Raw genomic sequence first — 22,861 nt, forward strand, 5'->3', positions numbered from 1 at the left:
TTTTTTGGTTTGCGTTGGGCAAGACACAAGGACAGGTCAACAGAAAATCAAGCTTCATAAAGCACCGTGGGGAAAAACTTGCATTGTAATTGTTTTTTATTTTAAATATTTGGATGCAGTTACTTAACTTAAAGGGGTATTTTTCCAATGTTTTGCAAAGGTGAACAAATGTAAGATTACCGCTTCCTGGACTAACAACAAAGACAGGAGGATTGCATTAGATTAATGGGACGTACATTCAATGTTTTCCAGGGGCTATGTGTTTATCTGCCGACTCACATTTGGAATTTATCTTTTTTTGCCGCAATGGAAACTCAGGATGGTTAAACTGCATTAAAGTCAGCACAGTTACACTAAAATTCATAAACAACTTAAATCCTGCTGACTGAACGCTTTTGCCAATGATCTATGTGGCAGCTTTCTTTATAGCTTGGGATCTTGTTGCCTTCACTTTGTGGTCACTTTGTAGAATCTAGATGCCCTACAAAATGTAACAGGGAGAAGATGCTCCAAATATCCACCCTGAATTGGGGGACTGCCCTGTCTGTAAACGTAGCAGTTTTGCTAACAATGTATATGTTAGAACCCAAGAGGAAATAGAGGAATCAATAATTCAGCTCCCAATAGATTGAAAGTAGGGGATTTGATTATCTAAGCCTAAAAGAGTTATAGAGTTGACAATGAAACAAAACATGAAGAATATTTTCTATGGCTGGGGCACCACACATACAATTTGGTGGCACTTGATGGAAGTACCCATACTTGGCCATGGAATCCAACAAATCAAATCTTGTTCTAGGCCTTTTTTAGCAATTGCATCTATCACATTGACAGATATTTTGGAAGGTTGGTAAGTGATTTTTTTCTTCATTTCAAAAGTGTTTAGAATAGCATCTTCAATATTTCCAACCTGATGAATGGAATGGAAATGCTATTGGATTCCCAATACTTTGGGAAATACATTGGCTTTTTAATGTGAAGAACAAAACTGATGTTTGGACAGAAATTTTAAGCAATTGCTAGTCACTGATTATTATAAGCTCAGATGTCTCAATAATGAAAATGAAACCACAAGGAGTTGAGGTGAATGTCAAGGTGACTTCAGCTTTATGTTTAAAATAGAATTGCATTTTTCCTTGTTAACCAAAATGTTCTAGAAATTATAATAAAAATGGATCAAAATTAAGTGTGCATTCTCCTGAGCCTTAACCTTTGGCTTAGAAATGGTGGATTGGAAAATACATTTAATTATAAATATTGAGTAATCTAGGAAAAGGGTGGATGAATATCTCCATTGGCCCTAATTGTTGTTTACTAATTATAAACTGTGGCTTAGTAATATTTAGCTTATAAAACAACAAAACTGCTTAAATTTGAGATAGCATGAATTTTAAACAGCATCAGGGTTCTTTGGGAAGGGAATTCCTTGATGCGGAAAGTTTTGAAATAAAGTCCTCGTTATGTCATACCCAAGTGATATTGAGGCACAGAAAAAGACCCTCTTTGATAAATTGATACATTTATCAAGTAGATCTGTTTATCATTCAGTCCATAAATAGCAATAGCACTTAGACTTATATACTGCTTTATAGTGCTTTCTAGCCATCTCAAAGCAGTTTACAGAGTTAGCATATTGCCCCCAACAATCTGGGTCCTCATTTTACCCACCTTGGAAGGATGGAAGGTTGAGTCAACCTTGAGCCTGATGGGATTCGATCTGTCAAATTGCAGTAGGAGTAGCTTGCAGTACTTATGCAACTTCAAATCTCAACAAATGAATGATCTGTCTTACATATTGGCAAAAAAAATATATCAGAAAATAAAATACAAGCTAAATAATCAAGACCTTGTTGAGGATCCAAACTCTGTCAAGGACCTTGGAGTACTCATCTCTAATGATCTAAGTGCTAGAGCCCACTGTAACTACATAGCCAAAAAGGCATTAAGAGTTGTTAATCTAATCTAATAGCTTCTTCTCTGGTACTGTCACACTACTAACTAGAGCATACAAAACATTTGCTAGACCTATACTTGAATACAGCTCATCAGTCTGGAACCCATATCATGTATCTGATATTAACACAATTGAAAAAGTCCAGAAATATTTCACAAGAAGAGTTCTCCGCTCCTGTACTCATTGCAGAATACCTTATGCCACCAGACTTGAAACTCTAGACCTAGAAAACCTAGAACTACACCGCCTCCAGTCCGATCTAAATATAGTATATAAAATCATACATTGCAATGTCCTACCTGTCAATGAATACTTCAGCTTTAACCATAACAATACAAGAGCAAATAGATACAAACTCAAGGTTAACGGCACCAAACTTGATTGCAGGAAATACGACTTCAGCAACAGAGTGGTCAATGTCTGGAATACTCTACCTGATTCTGTGGTTTTTTCCCCAAACCCCAAAAACTTTAACCTTACAGAGTCTACTATTGACCTCACCCCTTTCCTTAGAGGTCTGTTGGGGCGTGCATAAGTGCACCAATTGTGCCTACCATCCCTGTCCTATTATATCTTTTTATTTTTCTTATAAGTATCTATCTCATGTATTCAAAACTATGTTTATTCTTATACCTGTATCTTGTAAGCGATTGACAAATCAAATAAATACTAAATACTAAATACTGCACTCTAACCACTTCGCCACTGAGGCTCCCGTATAAAGATATGTAGGAAATGAGGATCACTATTGTGATTATGGTTTGGCAATGGAGTAGGAAGCACAGAGACCAGTACTGTGGATAGCAATACATGGAACTTCATGTAACTCATACGTGATGTATGTGTATTACAACGTCATTAGGGAATAAACACAACCAAATCTGCCTTTTCTACAGAGCCAAATGTCACTGTGCAGATGTATTCTTGGCTCTTGCTCTTTTTCCCAGGAGGATTTCTTAACAGTAAAGCCAATTAGACTTTGCAATATATGTTCACATTTGTCTGTTTCTAGAGGTTGTAAAAGTATTTCAATCAAATTGCAAACACTTTGCCAAAAAACTAAGTTTCCATCTACAAGACATCTCAAGTCACTTAGTTATTTTTTATCCCTATGGAACATTTCTATAGATGTATGACTGCACTTCATTCTCATTAGCAGATTAAAACCTAACTTTTATCAGCATCACCATACAATTAAGTGACCCTTTCCACAGTTGGAGAAAAACACAGGTTGCTATGGCCCTACCTAGCAAGGTTACTTCAGGTAAGGTAAGACACAGGAGAGGCCCATTTATTTTCTGGGGGTGGGGGAAAATTCCACCCTTTATGGCATAAACTTTACAGATCCAATATAGTATTATTGACATAGTCCATTATGATGTACAGGCAGAGGATTTTTCAGTATGGCTTTGAGCCAAATCTAAGCTTTTAATTATTATTTTTTTACAATTCTTCCATCTCTTGAACTCTTGGGATTTAATTTTTCTTACCCTTGCTACCAAATGTATCCATTTAATAGTATACAACCAATATTTAAACCTGTTATTTATATGGCCACCCATCTCACAAAAGCAACTGAGTGGCTGACCAATATACATTTTTAAAATGTTCATCCAAAACACCATTAAAAAATGTCTGGATTCACAGAACACACCCAACCCAAACCCATTATGTTTGCTTCTTTTGTGAACCAGCTCATGTTTTCAAAGTTGTTTAGTATTATGGTTGGCCTTAATTCATGTTGCACATTCTGGGTTCAAGACGAGTGGTGCGTTGGAGTTTGATCCTAGGTAGAGGCAGATATTTCTCTCTGGGCACACTGAGAATATATCTGCTGAACAAAACTCCATATTGGTGACAGGAAGGGCACCCGGCCATTAAAACACTCTTGTTAGCTCCATTCAGTTGTCCAGACTCCACCTCGCAAGAATTATGGGGTCGTTAAAAGATGATTCTGGGTTCAGGAGGATCCATAGCAGCCTGAATGAAATTGGATCTCAGAGGTAGAATTTATTGCCCTGTTGACCAGGCAGAGAAAGACTAGCAACACAATTGGCAACCTAGCATATCATGATTATCAAGGTCCATAGTCAAGGGCAGAGTTGGTTTAGCACCAATGCACTCATGTTCTCCAGTTCCACAAAACCTCTAGTAGAATGATTGTAAGAAAAGCCATTGTTCTTTCTTTTTCACCTACCACTTCTTAAATGAAAATTCAGATAAAGGGGAAATTTGCTTATTAAATAAGCAATTAATAACAGCCAGTTTTTAAAAAGCAGATTTTTTTTACATATATAAAAATCAAACTTCTTAATAACTCATCTTCCTCACAGAGAGGCTCTAGTCAGTGTACAATTTAATAAATTAAAATATTAAAGCCTGAATAATTTAGGCTTAAAAAATGTAAGAAATGTGGATTATAAAATTACAAAAAATGAAGAGTTCCAAATGGGGAGACTAGGCGTCTCAGCTAATATCATTCTTGTTTTACCTTGTCTTTGCTTGTTATTGCACCTAAAATATAGTTGTTTAATATTTTTACATCCTTACTACCACTCTCTAACATACAAATAATGCAATTTAGAGAAATGACACAGCAGACTAATTCTGATCGAAATGTAGGTGAAGATAAGTTTCCAATACAACTTTGAGTGGAGACCTTTAGCAGGAAAAAAGCCAAGATAACTAAGTACATATGTAATTTTTTTCCATCCATTTAAAGTTATTGAGCTTTAAAATGGTGCTAAAGTTGAGACTGTCCTTGGAAATGAACTATCAGAAAAGTCGTAAAGACTTGCTATAACCATTAACTAGACTGAAGCAAGATTTTTTAACTTCTATATTTACATGTTTAAGAAGCTTGTTTAACACTACCATTTAAAGAAAATCCAAGGATAAAGTTTATATTCCCAGATTTATAGGGATTTTAAAATTTACATTATTTTCCTGTTGTCAGTGGAAAATGTTCTGAATATTTTAAGAAATCATAAGTGTACATAGTAATTGTGGAAGTCTACTACATCTGCTGAAGAGGAAAGAACAGCAACGAGCATTTTCACTATTGAGGATTTAATACTGTATTTTGTTTTTTCAAGAATCTAGTAACCAACATGACCAACCATAGTGGTAATTAAGAGTATAATGAGAGCAGTTTTACTCACTTGTAATGCAACTTGGAAATCTCTTAGGTCAATATCATTTTGTTATTTAAAAATTTGGTTAAACAATGAACAAATATAACATCTGAAGATATTTTTATACCATCATGTGTTGCAGGAAAGACACAGACATTAAAAATGTAATTATATGTTATAAACCTCTCACTTTCTATTGCAACATCATTTTTATGAGCAATTCACTTTAAAAGAAGCAGACATAATGTCAGGATTCTGGCAGTTACTCCAATTAAATCATGAACCATCATGAGATTAGTAGAAAATCTTTTTCATATGTTATTATTCCCAGAATTCACAAGAGATAAGCAGAATTGACAGTGGACACTTGGATATAAAATATAAAACATTTTTATTGGAATATGTTGGGAGCAGAAAACTCTGTCTGCATGTTACCTAACAGATCTGCAAAGCTTGAAAATTGGACAAGCTGACATAAAAATCTCTTCAGTTAACATGTGCCAAACACTCAGTTTTAAAGTTTCACTTTTTAAATATAGTTCAGAGGCATTCAAATATATATATCCAAATAATAATAAAAAGGCATAGAAATATGTATTATTTTACTATTCTTTGAGTTGTCCTGTCAAATGTGCAAATCACAAACAAGAGACTCCCAGCCTACAGCCAACATCAAATTAAAACCAAGTACTGTACAAGACTAATTCATTTTATTTTAGAAACTGGGTTATTTTCTCAATTTCTTCAATGTGAACATTCCTTCATCTTGTCTTGATGCTGACTAAGCACTGTCATGATTAGTAACGATTCTGTTCATTTCGAGTAATCCCTTTCAAAGGCTTTCCCAAAGACCAAGGTTTACATTTTACAATTTACACTTCAAAATCTTGGAAGAGGCAGGTATCTTGGTTTGAAATCCAGTGTGAAACATAATGTATCTTAATATCGTATCACACCCCCAAAGCATAAAATCCACCTAAATTTTGGGCAGAAGTCTCACAGGTTGACAGATACAGATCTGCCTGGCAATAAAATTGATCTAAGAACATTTTCCACCCATGAACAAATAACGAAGAATTTAAAGTTTTTGACAAATTACTATCCTGTAGAAAACAAAGCACAGAGTATTACTTTCAGAAAAGTAAAGAAATGTGAGAAGGCTTCTCTTCTGAATCTATTTATTTTAATCCAACCTGGGAGAAAATTCAGAATTGATGTGTTCGTAGTCGCCTACTTTCACAGACAAGGTTGGGAAGGAGGCACCAATTTCACCAATTCTGTCAGGAATTTTTAGAACGAGCATGTACAACAGCAAATGTATGGATGGAAAGTCTTGTGTTTGAGCCCCTGTCCAAAATATCGCAAGAGGAGATGACATTTTGCAGAGCTTGAGCATACGCTGAAAGAGAAATTAGCTTTATTGGGATGTATACAGTTTTGAAGGCAAAAACAATGGAAAGCATGATGGAGAATTATGTGCTACTTGGAAAATAAACATTTTGTCCTCTACAATAGTAAAGGCTATACAATCAATGTAGTAGTTCAATGTTTATGGATTTTACTACCACAATCACAAGTTTAATCGTGTGTATTCTAAGGCAGTTTAGAGGCTTTCTTATCTAACTGCATAGTTATGAGTCTACCAGTCTGATACGGGCAAAATGGTTTCTTTATGTTGCATTGCTTGTCCGTAAGAATCACAGTTCAAAGTCTTTGCGTTATACCCAAAATCAGAAGTTAAAACCTTTCTTTATACAAATGAGTTTCTTCAAAGGAGAGAACCTCCACTGGTTTCACAATAATTAAAAATATTTGCTACAGTATGAAGCAGCAGGGATTTTGTATAACGAAACAGAACGTACAGCTGTGGATAGGCAAAGAAAGTTAAATTTGAGCAACTTCCATTGTGAAGTACAGTATTCCACCTTCTTTATTTCATCTTTGAAAAGAAATATTGCTTTAAGTTTTGAATGAACAATACCTGATCATAGCAGGCAATCTTGGGAGCTATTGTTGTTTATAGTGTACACCTACAGATTTAGAATCTGTCTGTTCATGTAGTTTATTTAGTATTTAGTTGACATTTTTTTTTAGCTGGTTACTACAACTGTAACTTAAGTTCAGAGAGCTCTCCCTTTCACAGAACTGAAATGCTGTCAAACTGAGGTAGAAACCGAATTTGTTTCAAATCTTACTGTATATCAACAACTGCAAGAGAAAATTGTGGAAGAAGATATTTCAAACTGTAATTAACAATACATTCCCAGAGTTGACTTCCTGTTTTGGGCTTCCCCAAAGACGGACCGCTGACCGTGATCGTGCGCGGCTTTGGTTCATGCTTCGGTGTCGGAGAGCCCCAATCCTTTGGATTCGGAGCAGAAGTTACCTCGTAGGGGTGGCAGAGGAAGGGGAGACCGTCAGCTGGGTAGAGGGGAGTCGCAAATCCCCTCCCTGGCTTGTCAATTGCTCCCTCCCAAAGACGCCTGAAGCGGTGGTCTAAAATGGCCACCCTGAAGGGGAAGATTAGACAGGAATAAGATTGTGCACGAGAGAGAGAAAGAAGCGAACAGCAGGAGGAACGGGACAATATAATCAAATGGAAAATACCCCCAGGATTAACATTTCAAAGAATCTTTAAGAAAGGATCTAAGCGGCGAAGAGAAAGAGAAAAAAAAGGTGTGAATTGCTTTTGATAGCGTCGGGGCTTCGAAACCGCAAAAGGTAGAAGCTGGAGAAGGAACTATATAATCAACTTGGATAAGTATACTTTGATTTTATATTGGCACTAATAAAGCTGAACTATAGACTGTTAAAGAGGAAATCTGATATCAATGGGATTTGATCTTTTTTTTGTTGGAAAGTTGTGGTTTAAAAAGCTCTGAATAATAGAGAAGAAAAAAGAAAAGAGGGGGTGAAGACTTAGCATAATAAAGAGTGCCATCTCAGTTAAACTCAACTTGTTTTTCTTTTAAAAAATTCTTGTTTGTTGAAATTGCATGGAAATTGATACAATAAAGCAAGAACTTTGAAAAATTGAAATATTGTAACAAAGAAAGAATTAGGAAGATTCTGCCTTTGGATTAGTTGCTGATTCTGACATGAATTTGGCACTGGATTAGCGGAAACTTAAAAACTTGAGAGGAAGAAAAGTTGATTGTTGGAAATAAACTTTAAAGATACTATTTGGATTAAATTGCGAATTGGAAAGTTGTAAAATGGCAATTTCTCTTCTGACATTAAAAATGGAACTCAGAAAAATGAAAGAAACACTACAAGAACGAGGTGAATCGCTGGGTTTTGCTTTAAAATTTATTGAAAATGCGACAGCAGTATATGAACAACAAAGACAAAAGGCAGAAGAGGAGGTGGAGCAAATCATAGAAGAGACCATCTTTAGTGATCATCGAGAACCAAGAACTCTCAAAAGAAAGAAGAGTTGGAAATAAATACAGGAGATTTAAGAAATTAAATAAAAAGGGGAATATCTGAAGAATTAAAAAAGGGGGAAAGAGTCAGCAGAAATTCAAAGGGTGAAAGGAAGCTATAAACAGAGAGAGGGATAAAAACTGGAGTGAAAGAACAAAGGAGAAAAGACAGGGGGAAAGAAGGGACAAGAAACAGGATTTGGTAACATAGAAATATGGGAATTGTAAAAAAATGGGGAAATCCTTAATTGGGCACAGAGCTAATGGGTGATTATTATATAGAAAGGGGATTCTGCAAGGTATTGAGGGGTAATATAAATAAATTAATAGTTACGAAATAGGGACATATAGGCTGACAAGATGGAAAAACAGAATTGTTATTTTTCGGATAATGGAATCTAATGCTCTTCCTCTTTATGTAGAGAGATAATTGTAACAAATAATGGAATAAGTATATTAGATATATTGAAATATTTTAAAGATTGAAATGTTGGCTTTTTTTGGTTTAAGTATAAATGGAATAATTAATGGAATATGTGTATTAAATATATGGAAATAAATGAAATGATATAGGAGAGCTGAAATTGAATTAACTTTAGGGCTTAGGATTGTTTTACTGTTTGAATGAGTAGATTAATATGTCCTTTTGGGGGGTGGGGGGAGAAATTTAATGAAATTTAAAAGGAGAAAAATCATGCAGAATCTGATTTATATATGCTATGTAGTTTTAAAGGGATTATTAAGTTTAATGTTTGAGGTAATAATGTTAAATGTTTTAACGAGATTTAAAAGGGGTGAAAATAAATGAATTTATAACTTAGAGGTGGCGCACTTATACTGAGATTTCAGGGGGGAAACCAATTTATAGAAGAAGTGTTTTTTTTTAATTAGAATTTAAGATGAAATATACAAATGTGACAGTTAAAAGTACTAAAGTATAATGATTATGAAGTTATCATAAGTGAATTAAATAATGAGATAAATATTTGGAATGATACAATAAAATAGAAAATGTATAAAAGCACTGTTAAGATAAGGAATTGGATATAAAAATTGAATATGTAACTATGGTCATATTTGTATGTATATGTGAAACCTGTACTCATGCTGTTCACTAAAAAGAGACGTTAAAATATGGAAAACTGAATAAAACTTGTTTAAAAAAAAACAATACATTCCCAGAGTTATGGCAGATTAGAAATATCTCACTCAATGTCACTGCACATCTGCCACAGACAGTGACATCGCTGGTGGTGCACTGAGTTGCCTTTTCTATTTCACCAGCTGTTTTAAAATACACTGAATCAAATCCAAATTAGAGGGCTGGTACTGAGAATAATGGAGCAAAAGGGACTTCCAGCTATGATACCTTTGTGGTTTTTGTAGAACATACAGTTGTTGGCACAGCTATCGGGATGAGTATCCCAGAAACCTGACCCACAAAAGCACAACGGAGGCAAATGTATATTATACATGTCGATCTTCTCTCGCATCTGGGCTCGTAATGCTTCCACATATCTGCAAAACACATTTTTTTTCCTGTTCAGCAATAATTTCAAAGCCTTAGCGCTAGAACCAAATTTCCTGGCTGAATCTGCTCAACTTATTTCAACTATTTTTCTCCTGCAACAAAGAAGCAAACCAAACAAGGAGCTATAAGGTCACTTAGGTTTACTGGGACATAAGCTTTTATGGATTAAAATCAAGATTGCAAGATTCATAAAGTGTTGTTTTCAATCGGTGTGCAAATTAACATAAACCCCTGAAATGTTTAATGATTACAATTAAAGTAATTAATTGTCATATTAGATAATTTAATTTTGCTTTTTTTAAAAAAATTCTCTACATCATTACATAGGACATCTTCAATCACATAGTTACAGAAAAGGTATGGAAATCTAATATAACTATAGTAAGTTCAAAATACAAACCTCAGATAAGAACCAGCAATATAATGAAGTGTGGATTTAATTGTCCAGGAAGATGAGATTCTTACTGTATTTTCATGTGATGTTATATGCATTCAGAAATAACACATTCCCTCTCCCCTGCTGTAATTTTTTAAACCAGGGTATACTGCATATCTAAAATGCTTGAAAAAATGTGGGAAGGTCATCCACAATTAGGCACAAGCCTGTACATGTCCTCTCTTTTATTGATAGCTTCCACACTTCTAATCATCCAGATGCCCACAGAAGAGAGCTGCAACTAAATTGATGGGCTCAATTTCTCCAAGTACTACTTCTATTCATGTTCTACAGTGGATGTGGGGCCTCAGGTGGCCTCTGGTCATTCTGCTTGCCCATAATCACATGCTGCTGCTGCTGTGCCTGACCAATGGGACCATTCCTACAATTGTCAGTCCTACAACTATCACCAATTTACTGTGATATCCTGGAGCAGGATAACCAAGTGAAAAGGTTGGTTGGAAGCATCTGCAAGTATTATGACCAGATACTGATTATGTTTGCTGGTTTAGCAATTTGACATAACTCTTAGAAATACAAGTAGTCCTTGGCTTACAAGTTCGTTTAGTGACTGTTTGAAGTTACAACGGCACTGAAAAAAGTGATTTATGATTGTTTTTCACACTAATGACCATTGTGCATTCTCATGGCACGTGATCAAAATTCAGATGCTTGGCTACTGACGATTGCAGTGGCCATGGGTCATGTGATCACCCATTTGCGACCTTCTGACAAGCAAAGTCAATGGGGAAATCAGTTTCACTTAACTGTATTAATTTATCAATGACAGTGATTCACTTAACAACCATGGCAACTAATGTCGTAAAATGGGGCAAAACTCAATGACAGACATTTGGGCTCAATTGTGGTCGTAAGTTGAGGTCTACCTGTACTCAACACCTGGAGAAGTTCAGCTGCCTTTGGTTGTACTGGTGGTGCTCCCCATCCGTTATCTCCTGACTAGAGGCTAAGAAGGACCTTGGCCTTTAGCCTTTGTCAGGAGACTAGACCAGGTGATTGTTTGTTCTGGTCTGGCAGGGCTTGTAAATGCATGTTTATTGGACTCCAATAAACTTTAACTCACCTAGAATATTCTTTATTTTTTTGTACTAGTTTTTTCTTTTCTTCTGGGTCTTCCAGTTTCAGTTGTTGCAGTTTTTCACAGGTTTTCCCCCTGGGGTTAGCATTTTTGTGTGAAGCCATCTCCTGTGTCCTTTTCTCCTTTGCTCGTTGTTCCTCCTGCATCCGCTGTTCTTCTGCACGGCGCTGATACTCCTTTTCTTTCCTAATTCTGTGGCAGACAAAATTTCCAATCATTCTAAATTAGTTATTGGAGTACAGAACCAAATGTCAGAGGAACACAGCTGTCCATTCTGTTTTGCTATGAAATTTCTATATGAAATAAAGAGAAGATTATAAAATCTGGTTAAAGGCATATTATTGTTACTTTAGTTTCAGCAGTCTGAAAACATAGCGATCAGTTTTGCATCTTATTTAGCATGTTTCTGCGTGGTATACTTGACTGTGTATTCCACATTAACAACTTTTTCCCCCTTTACCTGCAAATGTTTGGTTTCTAACCAACTGTACATTAGAACAAAAAAAATATCTCCAAACAATAGCTAGTATAAGAGGAGCTAGGGGACAGTGCAAAAGAAAACAGGAGAGAAATTAGGTTTCTAACAAAAATATTGACAGAGTGTTTCAGCTAGAGAATTCTGTGTACAGGTAGTCTGCAATTTACAACAGTTCATTTAGTGACCGTTCAAAGTTACAATGGCACTGGAAAAAGTGACTTATGACCATTTTTCACCCTTATGACCATTGCAGCATCCCCAAGGTCACATGATTTATATTCAGATACTTGTCAACTGGTTCATATTTATAGCGATACCATATAACCTTGTAATATGTAACTATCGATGAAACTCCCTAATTATGGAACACTAAAAAGAGCAAGGACTAGAAAGTTTTTCTTAAACGGTAAGGTAACACAGAGGTAGCTAATGTCCCAATTCATGCATTTGTGTGAGCAGATATGTGAAAAACAAATCAAACAATGTCAATAGATAAGTTTTATTTTTGAAAATAGGCCAGATTTAACTTCCAGATTTTCTGTCTCATATATGGAATGCCCAGGTTCCTTGGTTGTAGGGAAAATTAGATAAAAATTTTACATTTTTGTATTAATAAAGCTAGAGATAAATTGTATATACTATGTGCTGAGTTTAATGATACATTTGAGAAACCTTGCAAAAATTTAATAACAGTATTAAGGTTGCAATGTCTGCGGGTCGTGTGATCAACTTTTGAGATCTTCTGACAAGCAAAGTTAAGAGGGAAGCCAGATTCACTTTACAACCAGGTTACTAATTTAAGAACTGCAGTGATTCATTTAACAAATGTGGCAAGAAAAGCCATAAAAGGGGGCAAAACTCACTTAACAAATTTCTCATTTAGCAACATAAATTCTTGGCTCCTTTATGGTTATACGTCAAGGACCACTGGTACTTGTACAGGAATGGTACAACATAGAGCTTTCATTATAAAATCATGAAAATTCAGTCAAATTCAGTCCCTCACAACAGTCTTTCGTCACACCATTAATGGAAATAGCCATATTCAGAAGAAAGATATTCCCATATATTAGTCAATAGGGCACAAACATGCTGTTGCGTTTATGCCATAACTAGATTTCCTAGAGGGGTCTGGTTAGTCATTGCATGAAAACAGAATGGTGGGTGAAATTGACCTTCAGCCCAAACCATCAGAGGGTAATTGCATAGCTGCTGCCAGCTTACTAAATGAAAAGCTCTTCAAATCAATGGAAAAACACAAGAATTTAAAAGGAAAAATATTTGTTTTAGAAAACCACGCTGCTTAAGAAAACGTAGCTATTTATAACTCTGTTGTTTTTCCCCCTTGGGCAATCTCTTTAAAACTCAATATTTGTCCAGACTTTACTGCATCATTGTAAAGTTTTCACTAGTAAATAGCTGTGGGAGCAAGGGTAATTTAACCAAATACTTACAATAAAAGATAGCATTCTCTCCTGTATAAAAAGGCTCTGCCAAGTAGGAATTTATCATAAGAGAAGATTCCTCAGATGTTATGAGAAAGTGAATATCTGCTTTAATGTACAACTTGCGCAGGTGACCTAAGATTCTTTTACCACTTTATTTTTTTTAAATATATCCAATAAAATAAATTTCCTCTGGAACTTTTAAAAATGACAATGGCCATAGCTTGGCACTTCTTTTTTAACTTCATTTCACTGTAGTTCAAGTGAGATACTATTGCACCAAGGCCCCATAACTATGACAGGAAAGGGAAAGCTATAGGTCAGAACAGCTGTGTTGCCAGCTGTCAGTTATTTCTGATACTCTCCTGGCCTCTAAAATTAATGAAATGAGAAGCTGATATGCTGAACATTAAAATACCAGTCTCATCTTTATTTTTGAGCTCCATAGAGACATTTTTAGAAACCAAAAATGAGTGGCTACCACCCAGTAGTTCCTTAGCCTTTTTTTCTTTCAAAAGTATAGAGCAATGTTATCTTTACTTTCATAGCACAAATTGAACCAATTCATTTTATCTTGCCAAATGTACTAAGAAAAAAGTACTAAGACTGCTGGATTGGAAATGCTGACTGCAAGAGAAAATATTCTCAAATAACATTTCTATTAAATTGAGAACTTTAATTAAAATCAGAATCCCTCCATCTATTACCTACTTATGCAAAAGCATGTTAGCAATCATTTTTATATTCAAGAGATTCTAGGCAAAAAAGAATGGTCATCTACTGAATGTGTACTTGTCTATTTTCCTCTGCCACTCCTTCTGTCTTTGCTGCTCCTTCACTTGTTCTCTTTCGATATCCATGAAGAGGCGCCGATATCTCAGATACTGGCTTTGGTGCTACAGAAAAAGAAGAGTTTCAGTTGGATCCCAATGCTGGATCGTACTATTCCACGCACCACCGAGGAAATTTTTACTCTATTCTTCCTGACCAGAGCAAAGGCCAATAAATACAGCATGGCCCATACAAGTGATTTAACCTGGACCACCTATCATTAGTGTTCTCAATGGTTGCATTTAGAGTATATCCTCATGAAATAATTAGATGAAGAATTAATACATGGTGAACCAGTATATTTTTCTGTTCTTTCGAATCTCATCTGAATCCTATTAGATTGCAAGTCAGTGGGCAGGAACGATGGTTTTAAATTTTTGCAAGGTTTCTCAAATGTATCATTAAACTCAGCACATAGTATATACAATTTATCTCTAGCTTTATTAATACAAAAATGTAAAATTTTATCTCATTTTCCCTACAACCAAGGAACCTGGGCATTCCACATATGAGACAGAAAATCTGGAAGTTAAATCTGGCCTATTTTCAAAAATATAACTTATCTATTGATATTGTTTGATTTGTTTTTCACATATCTGCTCACACAAATGCATGAATTGGGAATTATCTCCGCTGAATGGACATGCCCGAATTGGGACATTAGCTACCTTACCGTTAAAAAAAAGAAAGAAAAACTTTCTAGTCCTTGCTCTTTTTAGTGTTCCATAATTAGGGAGTTTCATCGATAGTTACATATTACAAGGTTATATGGTATCGTTATAATTTATTGGAGAAGTTCACCAAATAGATCTCTTCAGTTAGACTTCTTTCCGGTGGCTAGTAATTAGACCACAATTAAATAAAGACACCCACAAATCTACTCCTAGCAATTGCACACAGGCACTGTTACAAAAAGTTTGTCACTGCCATTTTTATAGATCTATATTAAATTTTCACAATCCAGCCTTGGAATTCTCAGACAGCCTATTCAAGTTGACCTATGTGGATTTTGGTGACATCTGGGATCAGGTCAGGCCGCCTAGTGCTGCCACCTATGGATAGAAACAATAATTCTAATCTTTACTCAGGGATCAGCAATGAGGTGCATAATTAGGTTCCTGATCAAAGTCATGATAGGGTTGAGTAAGGTGAATTCATGTTAAGATTATATACCTGCTTCTTTGATTGTTCCTTCTCTATTCCAGGCCAGAATATATGAACAACCTGAGCCTCAGTATCAGCTGGATTATTATCTTTCATGGTATCACTATTTACCTGGAAGAAAAAGCAAACAATGAGAATAAAACTTATACATGTGATCATAAAAGGCTACTGTTGAAACCTGGATAGCTTTTTTTCATAATTTTTTCAAAATGCTTCTTCTTTCCTGTTATGCAACAGTGCAAACTTTAACATACCCTCACTATCAAGCAAAGAATATGATTCCACATCCTATTACTGTTATTGGTTTCTGAAAACAGCTTTTTTGTTTTGATAAGCAGCTATATAGAACTGTACCAAATCATCAATCTCCAGACAACCCAAAATGTATATGACAAATAGCATGGAGAGTAAAACAGAACACTCTTCAGCACCCCACCAAGTTAGCTTTTCCCTGAAAAGTGTCTTTATGTTGTGAAGAAGACAACTATAGAAACTTTGGTTGCAATCCCATTATATATAAAGGGTCAATTCAGAAAATCTCTTATAACCTTCAGCCTTAACCATGGTGTATTTCACTATTACGTTGCAAAATTGTCTATGAAAAAACAACCAGAAGCACAATATTTACCTAATACTTAGCATATAAAAAGGATTATATCGACAATATGCAATTATTCATTGTTATAGGGCAAAAGAACAATTAATGTATAGGAAACATCTGCAATACATCAATAAATGTCTAAATCACATTTCTTGGATGTTTTGTTAGGACTAAAAAGGTTTTTATATTATAACTAAGCTATAATAATTTAGCCATATATTGCTTGAATCTTGAACTACTTGTCAGTACTAAAATAGAAAGCATTTTAATGTTCAGTTCAAGAATTCACAGGCATATAAGAGGAGCAGCTCTTCATTTCAATAATATAGTCTCTCGAGGAAGAAGAACGCCAATATTTTGCCGAAAGTGTTTAACATAATTTAGGTTATTTATTCATTTATATATCAAATATACATGGCTGCCCATCTCACAAGAAATAAGTGTAAACTATCAAATAAAACACATATATAAAACCATCATAAAAAATAAAACTATATTAAAATATTATTAAAAATTAATATATATATATTAATGATATTTACCTATTATGGCATGGAGTGATCATATCAACTACAATAGTGGAACAATCTTAGAATGTTATTGGTTCTCTGAGACTCCCAAGCCTGGTGACATAAGCAGATATTGAGGAATTTTTGGAATATTAACAGAAATAGACCTAACCTTGCTGGGGTGGGGGTGGGGGTAAGAAAATGTTGCATAAGGCAGATGGCCTGGTAGAGAAGGCCCACTTTCTTGGGACTATCAAATGTAAAGCACTAGCAGATGGTTAGTTGAACTAGATGTTGAGAAGTCCTACTTTTTGAAATTCTGTGTTGTCCCATTTCCCTTCCTCTTGTTCTTGAAGTTCTGCTGGAAGATCATGGTGTCCCTTCAGAGGAAGTTCTCCCATATCACCCTCTTCTGGACTTAGAGTAGTTGTGCTGTAAGGTTCTGCATTCTTAAAAAAAAGACATTGCAGCCAAAGTATTTTTTTATAAATTCATATAAAAGTTAGCCACCAACAATAAACCTAAATTGCAACTGTGGTCTTCAAAAATTATAAAACTATTGAACAAACCACAAGATAGACATATCTAGCAAGAACAGTGAAGATTCTGTATGTTCCTGCACAAGGTTTCTTTTAAAGTTGGAGGTAGCCAGGTAATTATAAATAATGCTTGGCAAATGAAAAGGTTGCTAACTCAGCTTCATGAGAACCCTGCTGTTAAAAAGCAGTAGATAGATATCTAAACAAACATTCAGATTCAGTAAGGAACTCATTTGAATCCTGTCTAAGTTTGGGCATCATGAAAGCAAATCAAGGGTAAAGTCTAATGACAAACCTCTGTTCACTGAGTTTTTTGCAAATCACAGGGAGATGTGTCCCTCCAAGCTTGCATAAATATTTTGGTGCAAGGAAGATCCTTTTCTAACTTAATAACTTCCAGTTGGTTTTAGTTTAGTTTACTTTACTTTATTGTCATTGCACCTCCTACAATGAAATCAAACATCATCTTCAGTGCACATTTGCAGCTGTACTTGCCAGAATTCTCAAACAAAATATCTACTCCTATATTAGAAGCCAGGGTGGCGCAGTGGTTAGAATGCAATATTGCAGGCTAACTCTGCCCACAACCAGGAGTTAGATCCTCAACAGCTCAAGGTTGACTCAGCCTTCCATCTCAATAAAAATGAGGACCCAGATTGTTGGGGGCAATATGCTGAGTGCAGGGTTTGCTTAGAGAGGGCTTTAAAAAACTATGAAAGGTATGTAAGTCTAAGTGCTATTCAAAAGTAGGTAGAAGGTTCAGTGTGGAAACCAGAACCTGCAGCTGCCCAAATGTCCCATTTTCCTGCCATGCCTTGATTTACGGTTTTAAGGAAAACTTAGTAAATGGAAATGTTATTCCTGCTTTCCAGCCGAACAAATACTACAGTTCTTAGCATGCGTGACATTATAAGCATCTCTGTGCTAATGACCTGTCTTCTTGGAGGAGTCTGATGAGCACCTCCTGGAGGTTCATTTCCTTCTGGAACAGCTTTTCGAGAAGCCAGTTTGTGACGGACCTGTTGCACCGTTTTCCTTACCTGAAAGAGATTTATACAAAGAAGCAGTTAGCACACATTATAAACAGGCTTTGCTTGCCATTAGTGTATTAAGTCAGAGAACTCAAAACAGAAAAAAAACATTTACAGTTTTGGCTAGATTTGAGAACTGCTCCGGCATGTAATCTGCTTGCTGTACATAGGTGACTTTGTCATTAGTATTGCCAACGGCAGAATCTCTGGTGTATCTGTAGAGACATGTATTTTTCTTGGGGGTCAACCGCAACGCAGAATCTGAAAATCCTATAATAACAGAGCTTTCTTTCAGGGCCTGTCAAAGGAGAAAAAAGTGTGAGAATGAGCTGCAATGACAATGAGAAAGAAATAGGTATCAAGTGACGGGAAAGGAAAAGTATACACAGAGATTAGTAGTTTCAAACTGAAACAGATGCATATGATTAAAAATAATCCTTGAAATATTGCTTTACTGATAAATGGATTCTATTAAATTGTTTTCTAACTATTTGAGAAGAAGATATCGGAGTTAGATTGCAGTAAATATGAACTAAATAATGTCAAGAAGGCTTAACAGCAATAGTTAAAATATGTAATTAAGTAGCCTGTGCAACTAAGGAGTGGTGTCTTTTAAAATGCAAAAACTAAGACCACCCAACAATTTTATGTTATTTATGTTAAAATAACTTCACTTATGATAAGAAAAGAAACAGGCAGATTACAATAACAGTACTCTCTAAACTAAATTGATGCTTTTTATTGCACAGAAATTTAGTTTTCAAGAAGAAATTCACAACATATTTAACAGAAATAGAACCTTACAGCTTCGTAAGATGTCTTCAACTGTTGTTTCCTCTTTAGATTAACACGTTGGTTCACCCTGCGTTTTACTTCCTGCTGAAAATGTTTCAATGTTTTCTCTTTTTCTTTTTTTTGTTCTTTGTATTCTTTTTCAACCTGAATAGCTGTAGCCTGAAATAATTAGCATTAAACCAGATAAACAGATGACAAGGGAACCATACTTCAGAATAGCATCAAGATTGCTGTTAACACTTACTAAGTTTATTAAAACAGAATAGCAATTAGTGGCCTTCCAGATGTTAGATTCCAGTATCTCTGGGTCCTAACCAGAATGGCCTATTATCAGAGATGACAGGAATTGGAGTCTAACAGCAATGGCAGGGTTACAGAAACCCCATTTAGCTTACTTAAAAGGAGTAAATCACAGCCTAAAAGTTATACATTGTTTTGATGTTTACCATTCAAAAGTATACTACCATTACACAATCCCTCAGAACAGAAATAGTTGTTAGATAACTACTCCAACCTGCTGGAGAAGACTACTGCGAGTCTCTTGGACTGCAAGGCAATTGAACCAGTCAGTCCTAGAGGAGATCAACCCTGACTGCTCTTTAAAAGGCCAGATCCTGAAGATGAAACCCAAATTCTTTGGCTACCTAACGAGAAGGAAAGACTCACTGGAGAAGAGCCTAATACTGAAAAAGATTGAGGGCAATAGCAGAAGGGGACAACAGAGAATGAGGGGGCTGGATGGAGTCACTGAAGCAGTCAGAGCGAGCTTAAATGGACTCCAGAAGATGGTAGAGGACAGAAAGGCCTGGAGGGACATTGTCCATGAGGTCGTGATGACATGACTTCGCAACTAACAACAACAACCTGAAGAAGTTTTAGATTTTATCTCCAAGACCTTAGGAACATCTGGGATTTCAGTGAACCACTGCCAGTTGGAGTAGAAAGTTAACCAGATAGCTTAATAGTCTGAATTTTTGATATTGATTTAGGTAACTTAACACTTAATACTCACAAAAACTGGGCTCTCTTCTCCATCATGTTGGGCACTCTCCACCCAGGCCCCAACAGGTGCTATGCACTGAGTTCTTCCTGCTAATACATTCCAGTTGACTGATGGAGGCCTCAATTTAGTCTGGGCAATTTTCTGGGAACAGTATTGTTGTAGCCCCTTGTCGGGTAATACCATCTCTGCGACAGGACAGGAAGGCCAGGGTTTCCTATGGAAAGACACAGTCATGCTTAATAAGCATTAGTTCATAAGAAAAAGGCCTAGCTCTATTTATGTGCCAGAATCACCCTTTAAAGATAGTTGCTAATTTAACTGGAAATACAAGCTTACTTTAAAAAAAAAAATGCTGTCCTGCCCTGTTTCTGTCAAAGCCAGCAAAAATGTCTTGCAACATTTTCTAAGAGATCATGTAGCCCTACAATGCTGACATTCTCAGAGTCCTCTTACTGTCCTAAGATCATTTTCCTACAAGCCAAAATTTAACCTTTCTTGCATAACCATTTCAAAATTTCCATATCCATACAATCCCTTGTTTGCTTGGCATCATCTATCAATAAATCTATCTCTTATTATATGAATCCCCATTAAAAGCTTTAATTAAAACAGAATTTAGGCCTCCCGAACTGGCTGGGACAAAAAGGTGGGGGTGAGAAGAAGATATTTTAGTTTTCTCCTCAGTTTTCATCAGCGATTTAAAGACTATGGGCTTTATAGAACTAGAGCTAAATACAATTATTTTCTTAGTTTGGAGTCTATGCATGCAGAGTGTATCCTTTTCCCATGTGGCAAAAAGAGGGGATGTAACAATTAAAAATTACATAGTACAATTACATTGTTCATTTGCTTGAACGTCTGCAGACCTGTCCATACACATGTAAACAATAAACATCTAAACAATTCTTAGCATTAACGGTGACTTTTTCTGCAAGGAACTTTATTAAAGGTGGGGCACAGTCTAGTTCAGGGATCTCCAACCTTTGGCTACTTTAAGACTGGTGGACTTCAACTCCCAGAATTCCTCAGGCAGCAAAGCTGGCTGAGGAATTCTGGGAGTTGAAGTCCACCAGTCTTAAAGTTACCACGGTTGGAGACCCCTGGCTAGGTAGCCAGGTAAGGACAAGCGGGTGCGGTTGTCACGTGAAATCTCTGCATTGGGGCTTCATACTGTTCTGGGACCCGCTCAATTACCTCCTTTTGGCCCCCATACCACCCATCCAAAGTTCCTAAATATGCTTCCTCCCAGCCTTTTTCATACCGTAGGCCATTTTGGCGAAGCTGTGGAAGGGTCGCCATCAGCAGCCACGGCACCCGCCGCCCAGAGAACCCACTGGGGAGCCCCTCATTGCGCCTCTCGGGCCCACGGAGAACCTTCCCACCTGTAGGCAACAGCCCCCGCAGGGAAAGATCGCGTCCCTCCGGGTTCACACCATCCCAGAAGCCGACCTCCGTCCCGCACCTTCCCCGCTCGGCTAGGATTCGGACTCAACCGCTACCATGGCAACCCCTCCTCCCGCGAGATTTGGCGCCGGTATCGCTGGACCTGTGGCGCCGCTGCCATGGCAACCAAACCCCCCCCCTTCCTCTTATCCCCGCGCGATCACGTCTTCTTTCCTCACCCTCAGAAACAGTCCACTTGGCTTCTCTCTCCAACCGTCGTTTTAAAACCTCGCGCCGCTTCCGCTTCAACCGCGCGATGACTCCTCCCCGTCTTCCCCCGGGCACCAATCCGGGCGGAGAAGCGGCCGTGATATCATTGTAAGCCGGGCTCGGCCGTGTGATTGGTCGGTATTCTCTTACAGCCTTTGGCTGCGCTTTGGATTCGTTTGAAATTTGACCCCGCCCTTCAACTCAAGGCGGCTCCTACTAGGTATTGGTTGCGCCAATCAGATGCCTTGGTTTAAATTAAAGGCCGCATCCCACTTTCGCTGTTGAAGCTGTTATAGTGGAGCTGATAGGCTGGGTGGCCCGAACGCGCAAAAAGAGTTGGCAATGGTTTAGGAAGGTATCTGCAAAAATACGGGTGACCTCTAGAGGGGGACTATAGAGATTCAGAAAACGTCTCTTGGTTGCCCTCTAGGTCTGATTTGGAGTTTTGCAATGCAGCCCAGATTTAGTTGCCCCCAAAGTCAGACATCTATACATCATAATTATAATCCTGAATCAATCTGCTACAGAATGCAAATCTTAAATTGCGTTTCAACTGCTTTGACATCTATGAAAAAGATTCCAACTAATATCTTTCAATTGAATGACATTATATGCCCAGCATTGCCTGGCACTTTTAAGATGACTTGGTATCTAATTGAGAAATTGATGCCCGGTGTTGATCTGTTGTGCAATGAATGCTGCATTGCCATTTCCTTGAATCTTTTGCTTCATTATGTGACATGCTTCTATTGGCTAATATAAATATAGATAGGGATTTATAAATATAAAACCCTGTGTTCCTTTTCTTGTCGTGTGCTCTTTGTCTTTTAACTCCTGCACCGCAATCATTTATCACCACGGATAATGCATAGCAATTAAAGGATTTCCTCTTGAAGCAGAGTTGTTTGCTTCTTGAATAGTATGGAACTGCCCAAATCTTTGGAACCCACTTTTTATTCACAACAAATCAGCAATGCCAGATCAGAATGTATCAAAGAATTTCACTCTAAATGATAAATGTGGGGTATAATAAATAATAAAGGTAAGCTACGTTTTAAAAAAAAGAAGTTACCTTTCCAAAAAGTATCGGAAGAAAAATCCAGTTCCAGTTCCAAGACAGGAATAAAATGGAGGCTGCTTAAGAAAAAAGGCCTGTTTATTGATGAGCAGATATAGCAACAGCATGTGGTTCTGGGGCAGCTGACAAATTAGCTTGATGAATGTAAGGATTTT

General features: G+C 36.7%; 1 protein-coding gene across 4 annotated transcripts; it reads right to left on the minus strand.

Moving 5' to 3' along the window:
* Nucleotides 1-5,462: 5,462 nt before the first annotated feature.
* On the minus strand, nt 5,463-21,725 carry CCDC15 (coiled-coil domain containing 15). Of its 4 annotated transcripts, none has more exons than XM_087969999.1 (11): nt 21,598-21,725; nt 19,985-20,160; nt 18,982-19,131; nt 18,293-18,475; nt 18,079-18,186; nt 16,916-17,056; nt 15,507-15,608; nt 14,295-14,398; nt 11,565-11,771; nt 9,883-10,031; nt 5,463-6,487 (listed from the first exon to the last, which is right to left on the minus strand). In XM_087969999.1, the coding sequence occupies exons 2-11, from the start codon at nt 20,156-20,158 to the stop codon at nt 6,369-6,371; spliced, it is 1,437 nt and encodes a 478-aa protein (XP_087826125.1). In that variant the 5' UTR covers nt 20,159-20,160; nt 21,598-21,725; the 3' UTR covers nt 5,463-6,368. The 4 variants fall into 4 exon arrangements, with proteins under 4 accessions (XP_087826125.1, XP_087826122.1, XP_087826123.1 ...); XM_087969996.1 differs by having other exon boundaries at nt 19,985-20,189; nt 21,598-21,713; XM_087969997.1 differs by lacking the exon at nt 21,598-21,725 and adding an exon at nt 21,358-21,493 and having other exon boundaries at nt 19,985-20,189.
* Between the last annotated feature and the right edge of the window lie 1,136 nt (nt 21,726-22,861).

Source organism: Notechis scutatus, chromosome 7 (genome assembly GCF_049901735.1).
Source record: "Notechis scutatus isolate UNSWTSFEM ecotype Mainland chromosome 7, rNotScu1.2, whole genome shotgun sequence".
Taxonomy (NCBI): domain Eukaryota; kingdom Metazoa; phylum Chordata; class Lepidosauria; order Squamata; family Elapidae; genus Notechis; species Notechis scutatus.

Coding starts and splice junctions, on each gene's coding strand:
- CCDC15 (XM_087969998.1), bottom strand. CDS start 21,274: ATGGCGACCCTTCCACAGCTTCGCCAAAATGGCCTACG. Junction 19,132..19,984: donor GAGAAGAGAGCCCAGTTTTT/GTGAGTATTAAG, acceptor TAATTATTTCAG/GCTACAGCTATTCAGGTTGA. Junction 10,032..11,564: donor AAAAATAAAGAATATTCTAG/GTGAGTTAAAGT, acceptor TGTGTTTTGCAG/ATATGTGGAAGCATTACGAG.